Raw genomic sequence first — 12,909 nt, 5'->3', positions numbered from 1 at the left:
TTCATTCCACTAAGTTGATTTTAGTTTAACTTGTGATGATAATATGTAGAGCACAGGTAACACGGGTAGCTGTTGTCGGTGCTATTGCCCGAGTAGCTCTGCCATCCTGATAACGATAAGAGTTAAGCTCACCCACTGACGCAATTTTTTTTTTCGGCTCTGAAGATATGGATAAGACGAACGAAATTTTTTTTTCCGTCGTCTCTCGATTCAGTGGCCTCAACAATTCCACTTCTTAATCCGTAAAAATTGTGTAAAGTCAGTGAATCGATTGATCATTCAGAGAATTGTTGAAAGACAAATGAGAAAAAAATTCAGGAGTCAAATTTTTTAGTTGAGTAATGGAAAATTAGACTATTTGAGGAATTGTAATTGTTATTTCGGTCGTCAATGCTCCTGAAGTAGTGAATTGTTGGAGCTGTGGTTCAATGGGTCTCTCGGAGCGCCCGAGCTAGTTTTTATTTTCTCGTCTCTTCCCTCACCTTTTTTCAGTACCGAAAACTAAGACAGGTAGAAACTAGTCAAAGGGTTCTGGGTCGCCCCAACATCCCAGATACCTATTGCCCACGTCACGCTACGTGCTACATATTTCGCATGTTTCAGAAGTCTCGCCTTGGAGGATTTTCGAGCATTCTTTTTGAAAATTAAGCCAGTGTCAATTTTCATTTTTCAATTTTTCTTTGATATCTCGGGTGGTTGCAGCGATATCAAAATAAAATTGACGTCGTTAAACACCCCGGGAAATTTCCGATTCAATCCTCTACAATTAAATTCCCCTACCCCTCACCACTCCCTCAACATAAAAAAAAACGTAATTCTCAGTATCTTTACAATAATTGAACCCAGACACACTCAATTGTAGTGTCTGGAATCGGAAATTTTCCTGGCTATGCGCCNAAAAAAAAAAAAAAAAAAAAAAAAAAAAAAAAAAAAAAAAAAAAAAAAAAAAAAAAAAAAAATCCTCGAGTATTGAAAAACGAATTCCCAGTGGAAAATTCAGCGTTGGTGGGCAGATAATACACCCGATAATTCCGCAGTCTCCATTGACAAAAGGGCCGCACGCGGCGAACGGATTATTTCGCGCATACACACACACATAACCTCAACTCGAGAGAAAAAAAAGCCGAATAAAACTTAACCATTATGCACATGCGCACATGTTTAAAAGGGAGAGAGTACTATAACACTGGGGGTAACAACAGAGGATAAAAGAAAAAAAAAATATATATATATGCGAGAGAGAACGTTAAAGGGCATCAGTGTGTTGCTCATTTCGTGCCATTGTAAATTGATCTATTCAATGGGGTTTCTACGCCATTATCCCCCCACGGTTCCTCTTCGGGGGCCGCGGCATCGCATGAGACGACGCAGGAGGCCCCCTATCTCTCTCCTTCTCGGTTCTCGGTGCATCGTGCCGTGCCTAAAACGTGCCACGGGCGTATCCTGCTGAGTCCGGCGGCTCATTGTTGTGCCAGGGACTCCCCTCTACCTATTTTTTTTAAAGGTATTTTCAATTTTTTTTTTCCTCTGTTTTCTTTCTTCCACTGGTCCTTTTCATCTGAGGTACCTGGGATAGATGCCCGTTCCACTTTTGCATCAACCACTTCACTGCGGGGTACGTCCGTGAACTGCCAAGAGAGCAGTTCTGGGCTTCACCCGTTCGTTTTGTTCAATTTTTCGAGGGGTTTTTCGATTTTTTTTTTGAAGGATTGCAGGAAAATTTTGGGCGTCCAAAATTTGGCTTCAACTTTTTAGGTTATATCTCTGAAGCGGGTAGGGTTAGGGGGATTTAATTGCCGCCATTTTGTAGCCAAGAAAATTTCCGATTATCACTCTTCACAAATAAATGTGTCTAACTTGTTCAGTTGCTCGAACATTCGATAAAATGCAGAGGACATTTCCGTTTTGAGCAACGAAGTTCGTTCTCAAAATCATGAAAATTTGTTTTGGACTTTTTAGGTTATATCTCTGAAGCGGGTAGGGTTAGGGGGATTTAATTGCCGCCATTTTGTAGCCAAGAAAATTTCCGATTATCACCCTCCACGAATAAATGTCTCTAACTTGTTCAGTTCCTCGAACATTCGATAAAATGCAGAGAACATTTCCGTTTTGAGCAACGAAGTTCGTTCTGAAAATCATGAAAATTTCTTTTGAACTTTCTAGGTTGTATCTCTGAAGCGGGTAGGGTTAGGAGGATTTAATTGACGCCATTTTGTAGCCAAGAAAATTTACGATTATCACCCTTCACAAATAAATGTATCTAACTTGTTCAGTTCCTCGAACATTCGATAAAATGCAGAGAACATTTCCGTTTTGAGCAACGAAGTTCGTTCTCAAAATCATAAAAATTTGTTTTGGACTTTTTAGGTCATATTTCTGAAGCGGGTAGGGTTAGGGGGATTTAATTGCCGCCATTTTGTAGCCAAGAAAATTTCCGATTATCACCCTCCACGAATAAATGTCTCTAACTTGTTCAGTTCCTCGAACATTCGATAAAATGCAGAGAACATTTCCGTTTTGAGCAACGAAGTTCGTTCTCAAAATCATGAAAATTTGTTTTGGACTTTTTAGGTCATATCTCTGAAGCGGGTAGGGTTAGGAGGATTTAATTGCCGCCATTTTGTAGCCAAGAAAATTTCCGATTATCACCCTCCACAAATAAATGTCTCTAACTTGTTCAGTTCCTCGAACATTAGATAAAATGCAGAGGACATTTCCGTTTTGAGCAACGAAGTTCGTTCTGAAAATCATGAAAATTTCTTTTGAACTTTTTAGGTTGTATCTCTGAAGCGGGTAGCGTTAGGGGGATTTAATTGACGCCATTTTGTAGCCAAGAAAATTTCCGATTATCACCCTCCCCAAATAAATGTCTCTAACTTACTCATCCTCTTGGATATTTGAAGTTAAACGAAACAGATTCACAAAAAAAAAATGTTTTCGACCTCTTGTTTTGCACTGCGTTGAGGAAGATGTTGATTCCTGCCGGTCGACCCGACAAATCCAATAAACCCCCCTCTCTCTCTTTACTGGGACAACATGACAGTGGAAACAGAACCATCAACCGAAAACGACTCTGTCACCGGAAGTTGTGTCTTTTGCCTCTTACCTGGAGAAATACACTTGGGTGTTATATGCCAACCTTATAATACCCCGGGACAGTCCCCATTGGGGATTTATTGGCGCAATTAGAATGCACCTTCGGGGGCATTAAACCCGTCGTAAACGCCATACTGGAGGAGAAGGCACCAACGAGTATTGAGAGAGGTAAAACAGCTGACGCGCGTGACTTCCATGCGATTTATCTGTCCCTTTTGTAGGTTAGAATTCGAAATTCACAAGTTACTCGACATTAGCAATGATAAATAAACACATTCTTCATTTTCATCTTTCATTCATCTTTTGTTTTTATTTTGTTCAACTATTAAGAGTTTCCAGAACNGTAAGATAGCAGCCACGAGGGTTTTTTTTTTTTTTTTTTTTTTTTTTTTTCCCAAATGAACGAAATCAAATGGAATGGATTTTCTAAAAATTCCCCAATTGATAACAAGTCATTAGATGTTTGAGAACATTTGCAATTTCCCTTGAAAATTTAATTTAATCTCGAAAATAAAATATTTTCATTAAAAATTTCAATCAATCGATCGAAATAAAAAGGAGTGGATTTATCAAAAATTCCTCAATTGATAACAAATCATCAATTCCCCTATCGAGCAACTGATAAGACTCCGAAAATAGCTGATGAGAAAAAAAATTGAATTCAAAAGATAAACATAAATAAAGATAAAATATATATTTGTTGGGATAACTCTGGAGCGTATGTTTATGCAAAGGAGAGAAGGCCCAGGTTCGTTACTCGTCAATTTTATGGGGTTGGCCGCGACGGTTGTGTGCGAAAAGGTGTTTTCACCGTTAGAGAAACCTGACTGTACCAAGTGTGGCATTATAAACCGTGAGAATGAGTGGAGGGGGTGGAGATTGAAGGAGAGCATCGGGGAATTTAATTGGAATTCGTGGTAAATCAATGATATGACACGAGAGAGTGGAATCGAGGTATCTTTCAGACGAGGTGGGGCAATTCTCGATTGCGAACCAGTTTGTGACGTCACTGGGACGGGGGGAGATGGTGGATTTATTGGGATGGGAGGCTCCTCGGGTATTACAACTCGGTGATTAATTAATTTGTCGAGAAAATGTATTTTTCCACTAATTACGTGATTTACGTAATTTGAGGATTGGCTATTGGCTATTTATTAAGACTTCAGGCAAAAGCCCATCGAAGCCTACCGGAAAGTACACAAATATAAATGTACGACTGTTGTTCACACGAAAATCAGTCAATCAATCAGGGGAGGTTGGGGTAAAACGGACACTTTTGACTTTTTTAAAAATGCTAATGAGGGGTTGAAATGTTGATACAATTCAATATTTTTTTTTTTCAATACAAAGAAGAATTCTTTCCCTTTGTGACGAGCCTAAACTGAGCTCAATTGATCAATTTGTTTCTGAGTTATGAATAATTTAAAAAAAAGTCTAAAGTGTCCGTTTTACCCCACCCTCCCCTAAATATAGGAAAATATGTAAATAAATAAAAAAATAACAATAAACTGTTTGATGAACATGATTTCATGACTTGAAATGTCACTGTTGAGTAGAAATTCGGTTATTAGGCTCTTACGGTTTTTTATTCTTCTCATTTTTTCGCGTTTTAAGTCGAATGAATGTGCAAACACTTGATGAATTTCGAAGTCACGGATTGTTATCTCAAGGGTGATGGAGAGTCAACGAGGCTAGTCTAGAATTTTACAAGGGTCTCTCAGGCGGAATTACCGGGAAAATGGTAAAACCGTTTGAGGCCCTTTTCCAACGACCAGATGATCCTCTTCAACTATTATTTAACTGTACCCTCCGGCAATCCCAAGTGTTTTTACATGGGGTCAAAGTCACCGAGAATTTTCCCCCAATTGCCACTAAACTTTATACGGACTTGTAAAATATTTATTGCCCTGAGGAAATTTCCCATTGAAGTTGTGAACAACTCGCAGGAAAATGCTGGGCCATTGTCTTTTTTTTTTCCTCCTCTCATTCTTAGTCGAGAATTTTTGATTGTTGAGGACGAGAAAGGGCTGGGGGCTGGGGAAACTAGAGAACCCCCAGACCTTCGGTGTAACCAGGCAGCTGGCTGCGTATATCTATCAGCAGAATCTCTCGCACAACATTGAAAAGTATAACACATTTTCATTCGTTCACCCTTGGATCGCACAGACGCACCAGTGCAGACCATTATCTAAATATTATTGAATAATATTTTTAACGGCACTGGACTTGAGTTATGTCTGTGGATCGGGGGAATATGCTCGTCACGCCCACTGGATCAGCGCAATTTGTTTGGCTTTCGGGGTCTGGACCTTCTTTATTTTCTAATTCGTGAATTTTTCTATTTTTAGATCATTAGTCCCTTTAGAATTTTAATTAGAGAAAATTGTGAGGAGTTTTTTAATCATATAAAAACAGTTTCAAAAGAAATTTTTTTTTATGACAACACATTTTTGAAAAATAATTTTTTTACTTCCTTTGAGGGTCAGAAAGTTCAAAAAATTGCGAGGTAATTTTTGGAAATAATTTTTTAAATTAGTCATTTGAAGAATTGATTCTTTCTTCATCGATGATGGAATAAGGATCACAAAGGTCAAAAATTCTATTCTCAACTTTTTTTTCATTAAAAAAAATTTTATTCTCAATTTTTTTTTCGTAATAACAAATTTTCGAAAAATAAATTTTTTACAAAAATTTTTTTAGGATCAGAAGGGTCAGACATTTTACTCAATTTTTGTGAAGGTCATAAGGGTCAGAAAACTTCGAGACAATTTTTGGGAAATAATTTTTTTATTAATCATTCAAAAAATTGATGATTTAAAAAAATAATAAAGATGAAAAAAAATCTCAAAGGTTAAAAATTTGACCCAAAAAAACCATTTTATAGGGTCAGAAAGATAAAAACTCTCAAGAAATAAATTCAACCCTTGAAAAACCCGCATTATTAGAATTTTCAATAAATAAAATTATTACAAAATGGCATTATCTGTTGAAAAATCAACATTTCAAATGTTTAAAGATTCAACGGCTGTTTACAATTTGTAATGTCGTATGTCTACCTGCGTTGGCGCTAGCGGTCGCTCCGGGACCATCGAAAAACACCGGCAGAGAGTGCGCAAGAACTAGACCCTGGGAGCACTTTTCTCATCTCCTCTCCCAGCTTTTTTTTCCACTCTATCCTCATCTCGTTCTTACCCCCGTGCACCGGTCAACTTGACAGTATTTTTGCTCAACTGTACGAGACACCTTCATTACTATACACCCGACGAGGCAGAGGAGCCCATTCGGAATTCTGTTGCTCATGAATAATGTTTTGAAAATCGATTCTTACCAAGCTGTATCACACCCGTTTGTCTCACACTTCCATCGATCATGGGGGTGGAACTACAGTGAAGACAACTATATGAATTTTTCCTTGTGAGCATTTACGAAGTCTTACACTGTAGACGATGTCTCGATTTTTATTCGTTTAACAAATGAATTTTTCAGGGGAGAAATGGAAATGAGATTCTCATTCAGAGAATATTATTTTAGTTTAGTTTATACTATAATAAAACTGAAAATTTAAAGTTTAAGTTTAAACTATAGTATAGTTTTTTGCTAATAAATTAGCAATTTGCTTTCGAGTGGATTAATTGGATTTACACAGCAATTTTAATAAATAAATAAATTAGTGGGATCCCTGCGGAAATTCAACCTCAGGAGAATTTTAATAATTTTTTTATTTCTTCCCTCCGTCTGAGGAATCGTTTGTTCGTCGTTTGTTCGTCATGAAAACACTGCAATTATCATGAATCAGAGCGTAATGCCAACACTTACATTTTTTTAACCAATTCCCAAATTTTTGAAAATTAAATTATTCAGGTTTCTAACGGAATTTGTTTTTTATTTTTACAGATCAGACAAGAGAAACCATATTATATTGCAGACCCGGAGGTTGATTCGTTGGTAAGTCAAAGGTTTATCCAATTATATTAATTTTAGGAATTGAAAAAATGAAATTCAATCATTTAAAACATCTTTTTTCAATTTTGAAAAAAAAAACGTTTTGGGATTGAAAAAAAATACAAAAATATTTTTCCAATTTTTTCTATTTTGTTAATCGATTAAAATCAATTATGAAAGTTGAAAAAAAATCGTATTTTTTGTTATTGCAAAGTTCCGAGAATTGCAAACAAATTAATTTCATTAGTTTGTTTTATTAATTTAAATTCAATTGAAAAATTTCAAGAATTGTAATTATTTTTGTTCATTTGAAAAAAAAAGATAATTATTTTCAAAAAATTTCCAAATGTCAAAATTTCAAAATTTTCCAATTACATTAATTTTTCAAGTTGAAAAATTATTATTCTTCATAATTTCAGTTTTGAAAATTTCCTCACAAAATTTCCCACTTCGTTTAATCAATTGCAACTAATTTTAAATATTTGAACAATTGTTGCAATGATTTTCGTCAATTTCAGAAAAAAAAGAAAATTGAAAAAACATTTTTAAAAAAATTCTGCAAATGTCCTCTGACCCCACAATACTCGTTAAGGTATATCCCACCAACATGTGTTGCTTAAGCAGGAAATAATTTGAAGCTCGATGGCTGTTTCGCGCGCGCCCTGAGGTAATTAGAGCCCCGAGGAGTGGCCTCGCGCCCGAGTAAACCTGAGTGTACAGTTGCCGCCTTTTATTCCAAGCCCCACTCTCTCTCACTCTATTTTTTTTTCTCCTGTCTTCTGTTAAAATGCCGACTGTACCCTCAGTGAACTACAAGCCATTCTCGTGGTGATTCTTCTCGAGGACCTTCGAAAATACCGAGAGATTTCAGTGTCTCTCTTTATTCTGATCGGAGATAATGGGAACAAGTGGCTCGGATACCTTTTTTATCTTCGGGGGGAATTCTGAGTGGAAATAACATTTTTAAATAGCCCAAAAAACCCCAGATGTTGGAAAAAAAATTAAAAAACCAACTTAAAAAAATTTATTTTTCTTCTTTTAGTGTTTTTTTTTTTCACAAAAATTTAATCGAAAGAAAAGTATTCTAAAAATATATCAGAAATGTTTTATTATAATTTTTTAATAATTGAAGATGAAGAAAGTAATTTAAAAGGGAGAAAAAATCGGTTGAAAAAAATTATGGTATTTAATACATAAAATTTTTCGATATAATAATTTTGTACGTTGAGACAACGCAAAAATTCTCAGGGTTTATGAGTGTCAATTCAAGGTTCACGGAAGTTAAACTAAGGGGCATGAGGGCCAAAAACATTAGGGGGTTGGAGCGAGCGAGGGGGCGGCGCCTCCCGGGGTTGGTGAGCGAAGCGAGCGAGGGGTGACGCCTCCCGGGTCGGCGAGCGAAGCAAGCGATGGGCGGCGCCTCCCGGGGTAGACGACCGAAGCGAGTGAGGGGGCGACGCCCCCCGGGATTGTCGAGCGAAGCGAGCAAGGGGCTTCGCCCCCTAGTTACCACTAACACTAGACTGCTAATTGACTAAAAATTCAACCACAATCTTTTTATTCCCATTAACCTCCGTTTACAATTTATTTCCAATTTTAATCTTCACAATTCACATGATGTTTACACTACTTCAAGTTTTCGTCCTTTAAAAAATCCTCTCTAAAACCTCTGAAGACTCTCGCCGTCTGTTCTAGACAGTATCAACCCCCCGAAAAAAAATATGAATAAATCCACCGGAGCAAGGGAGGGGGGAAAAAAATTGTGAAAGACTAGACGTAAAATATAATGCAGTTTCACCGCAGAGTGTCTCACTCGGGTATCTCTGCATAATGCATATCCGCATCGTATATGAATGCCTCCGGGCGTCGGCGTCTCCGGTGGCGTCTCGGGGAAAAAGCGGGGATTTCATCTAAATTGTAAAGAGTAGTGTGTCGTTGTCGACATGCTCTTGAGCGAGAATGAAAGAAGGTGAAACACACATTTGTATTGAATATTCGGCATCATTCTTGTTGGCTTGGCAAAACCAAACGCCAGAGAATTCCATTCAAATTATGCTAATACGCCTTGTTTGAGGCAAATCAATCAATCAATCAGCCAGGGATAAATTATTTACTAGAGGATTTTAATTACAAATAATTGCGATGGGGAATCGATGGAGTGAAATAATTGTGAAGGGTCAGAAGGGTCACAAATTATATTCTTCAAAAATTACTTTGACATTACTTAGAAGTTGATTGACATTTTTAAAAAATGTAAATTTTTTATTTTTTCGAAAAACAATTTTTTGAGGGTCTGTAATATGATGAAAAAAATTCTATAAGAATCAAAAGATTTAAAAATAATATTTTCTTGTAACTTTCCATTGATTATTTGCCGCAATTTATGAGTTTAAAAATGATAAAAATACAATACCCATCCCGGCTTCATTACTCCCCGTGTCAAATTGCAATCTACGAGCAATGAGTCCCACTATCGTTAAGCCGCTAAAGCGAGTTAAACCCTCCACTATTTTTTGCCCTCTCCCTCATCATCCTCTCTCCCCCCCCCCCACCGTCGCATTTTCATGACCAAGTGGCATCTAAACACAGTGCAATACACCCGAGCCATCGAAGAAAAACAAATGTCGTTGTTTTTGTTTACTCATTTAACTTATTTCAACCTTCGAGGATAATTTTGCGAAATAGAAAAGTCCCATCAGGGTGAGCAGATTGCCTTTCTGTTTAACGTCTTGTACCTCGGCCTCTCTCTCTCTCTCTCTCCCTCTCTCTGTCCTCGGAAGTGGGATTGCCGTTTTAACTAGCCTTCCTGACCTTTTTACGAAGGTTGAAGTCGACCTTTTTTTCTTGGGTTCAGTTGGTATCCCATTTTTTAAGGCTCACTCTCCTGAAAAAGAATGACGCAGGAACTTTGCCTATATGGAATGGTGGGGTGGCGAATGCAGGGGGCGCGGGTCGCTCTGGATGACTCGACAACACGGCATTCCGCGTGGTAATGTCGTTGTGGAATTGTGGAAAATGATTATTGATATTATGTGGAATTATTATGAGGAATAGAATTTTTTTAAAATTTCCATTGAAAAAACTCCGTTGGCTCAGATTTTTTAATTGTTAATATTTTATCAATCAAGTGGGAAATTGCAGTCGAATGGAATTTCTATGACGACGTATTTTAAATTGAATCCAACATAATCCTAACGTTGACATTCAAAATTGCACTAATGTCGGCTGCCATAATTGCCCTAATGTTGGCTGCCAACATTGCCCTAATGTCGGCTGCCAATATTGCCCTAATGTCGGCTGCCAACATAGCCTTAATGTCGGCTGCCAACATAGCCCTAATGTCGGCTGCCAACATTGTCCTCATGTCGGTTGACAACATTACCCTAATGTTGGCTGCCAACATAGCCCTAATGTCGGCTGCCAACATAGCCCTAATGTTGGCTGCCAACATTGTCCTCATGTCGGTTGACAACATTACCCTAATGTTGGCTGCCAACATAACCCTAATGTCGGCTACCGACATTGCGTCAATGTTGGCAGCCAAAATTGCGCCAGTGTTATTTTTTTTTTTTATTTTCCTAAATATTCGTTTCTCAAAATGGCTTATCTTAACACAAAAACCGAAAATTTTGGAAATAAGTGAAGATGTGGCACCTATTGTCGAATAATCGAAATAAAGACTGCTGTAGAATATCGACTGGAGACCACTTCAATTTTCGAGGTTATGTTTTACGACATAGACAGTCCCGTGTTTTACAAACCGGCCATGTGCAGAAATAAACAACCAAAAATTGATATTTGATGAATTAAAAAAATAAAAGACACGAATGAGGGGGCTAAACCAGACTGAAGTTGATGAGTGGCTGAGGAGACGTCGAGACGTTAATTTTTGCGCGGATACCCGAATCACATATACAGGTGGCTTTTTTTGACATTGAATGGAGGCAGTCGCTTAGTTGGTGACTTCAGCCCTGGCGCGAAGACCACCCGAGTTGAATTTTTAACATTACATATTCCTTACACTTCTCGGGCTCCTTTTTACAGTCATGAAACAGTGTATCGGTGTACATGATCAATATCCTGATGATCCTTTCACCCTCGTCAAGGTCCTTGAGCGCCGGGGTATCGTTACACTCTAGGGTTTCACTTGACTGTCTTTGTTTTTTTTTTTTGCGGAGCATTTTCAGACCAGAGACAATGACAAAAGGGGGGAGAAAAATTTGATTGAGAGACGTCAGCAGATTTGTGAAGCAGTCAAGAGGTCAAGTATCGAAATTGATATGTCCCTTGGGGTTTTTAACGAGGAAGAGTTGAAGACTTCTGGGCAGCATCTTTTATCATGCAATCGGATTCAAAAATTTTTCATGAAAAAGAATTTTTTTTTAATGCGGAGAAAAATTTTTTTCATAAAATTTAGAATTAAATTTTTTTTTCGTAAGGGTCACAAGGGTAATTTTAATTATTAATGTAAATGTTTTTCACGATGAAAAAAATATCAACAATTGAAAATTCATAATTTTTTGAAAATTATTTTACCGAATTCAAAATAAAAAAATTGAAATTATTTTATCGAATTCAAAAATTTGAAACGAATTCACGAGGGTCAGAAATTTCGCTCAAATGTTGTAACTAAAAATATTGTGCAATTTTTTTTCATAAGAGTCGAAAATATTAATCAGTAAAAAATGTCTTTACAATCAAAAATTAATAACAAAAAAAAAAATTTTTCCGTAATTGTCATAAGGTTCAGACAAGCTTTCCCCAAAGATTCTAATTTCTCTCCTGCCCGACAAAAAAAAAATCACCGATTGATATTTCTCCGATGAAATACGTTCCGAAAATGTTTAGACTGGGAGTGACATAAAAAATGTGACTCCCAAAAGAAATTTCTCTTACGGTTGTTATTGAAGAGTAAAAGCGAATGGTTTTGCGGTGTGTTAGGGTCTGTGGCCTCACGAGGATGGTATACTCTCTTCAGAGTGTGCAAAAGGGGGGAGCGACACTCGAGGTGGGCGTATAAACGGAGTCTCACTGGCCTCTTGGTCTCTTTCTTCTTCTTATCCTTCGTCTCTTCAACCTCAGTTGCTGAGACTGCTGTGTCGTAAACGAAACGAGCGAAAAGAGCAGTGCGACCGCGAGGGTGCCCCCCCCCGTGCAACTGAAACGGCGGTGGGGCAGGGTTGGATAAAGATGGATGGATGAGGAAGAGACCCAAAGGGTTATCACTCTCTCTCACTCTTTTTGCCACTCAAATAAGATTCCTATTAGCATACGCGAGAAATGAGCCAATGAGATGCTAATTGTCGGTTCTTGCGTTGAAAAATAATAGGTGAATGATAGTGGTCATTTGTCTCAGCTGTTTTATCAAGAAGTATTGAGGGGACGTTGATTTTTTAGGTGTATTTATCATTTTTTCATCACTTGGGCGTAAAATGATTTTTTAATCCCACTTTCTGCATTCGCCTTCGGCGAGTGCTACAGTTCCCAAGGGTTAAAAAACACTTTTACGGACTCGTATCGAAATATGCTATTTTTGTATTGTTTTCCATAATTAGAATTTTTTTTTTCATCACTTGTGCCTTCGGCGAGAGCTACGCACCCCCCACGGGCCAAAAAACACTTTTACGGAATCGTAAAATATACTATTTTTATATTGTTTTCCATTTTCATTGATTTTTTGTCGAGTATTGTCAATTAGAATTTTTTTTTCATCACGCGAGCATAACGTTGAATTTTACGCAATCGTCACAAAAATCTCACTTTTCGCACAAGTGATAAAAAATAGGATTAGACACTCGTTGTAAAAGTGTTAAACATTTTGACTCACTCATATTGAAATATATTACAGACGATTCAGAAGCTTTTTTTTTG

At 37.4% G+C, this 12,909-nt stretch overlaps 1 protein-coding gene across 2 annotated transcripts in view; it reads left to right on the top strand.

The window, feature by feature from the left end:
- Window positions 1-12,909, top strand: part of LOC107041908 (homeobox protein homothorax) — a 326,462-nt gene that overhangs the window by 21,785 nt on the left and 291,768 nt on the right. For both annotated transcript variants that reach the window (XM_015262721.1, XM_015262720.1), the window contains exon 4: window positions 6,991-7,041. In XM_015262721.1, coding sequence (XP_015118207.1) covers window positions 6,991-7,041 — 51 coding nt within the window. The remainder of the gene's footprint in view (window positions 1-6,990; window positions 7,042-12,909) is intronic.

The sequence above is a fragment of the Diachasma alloeum genome, unplaced genomic scaffold, assembly GCF_001412515.2.
Source record: "Diachasma alloeum isolate Michigan unplaced genomic scaffold, Dall2.0 Dall_scaffold_00391, whole genome shotgun sequence".
Taxonomy (NCBI): Eukaryota; Metazoa; Arthropoda; class Insecta; order Hymenoptera; family Braconidae; genus Diachasma; species Diachasma alloeum.
Note: the sequence above shows the minus strand (reverse complement) of the source record. Positions and strands in the feature narration are given on the sequence as shown.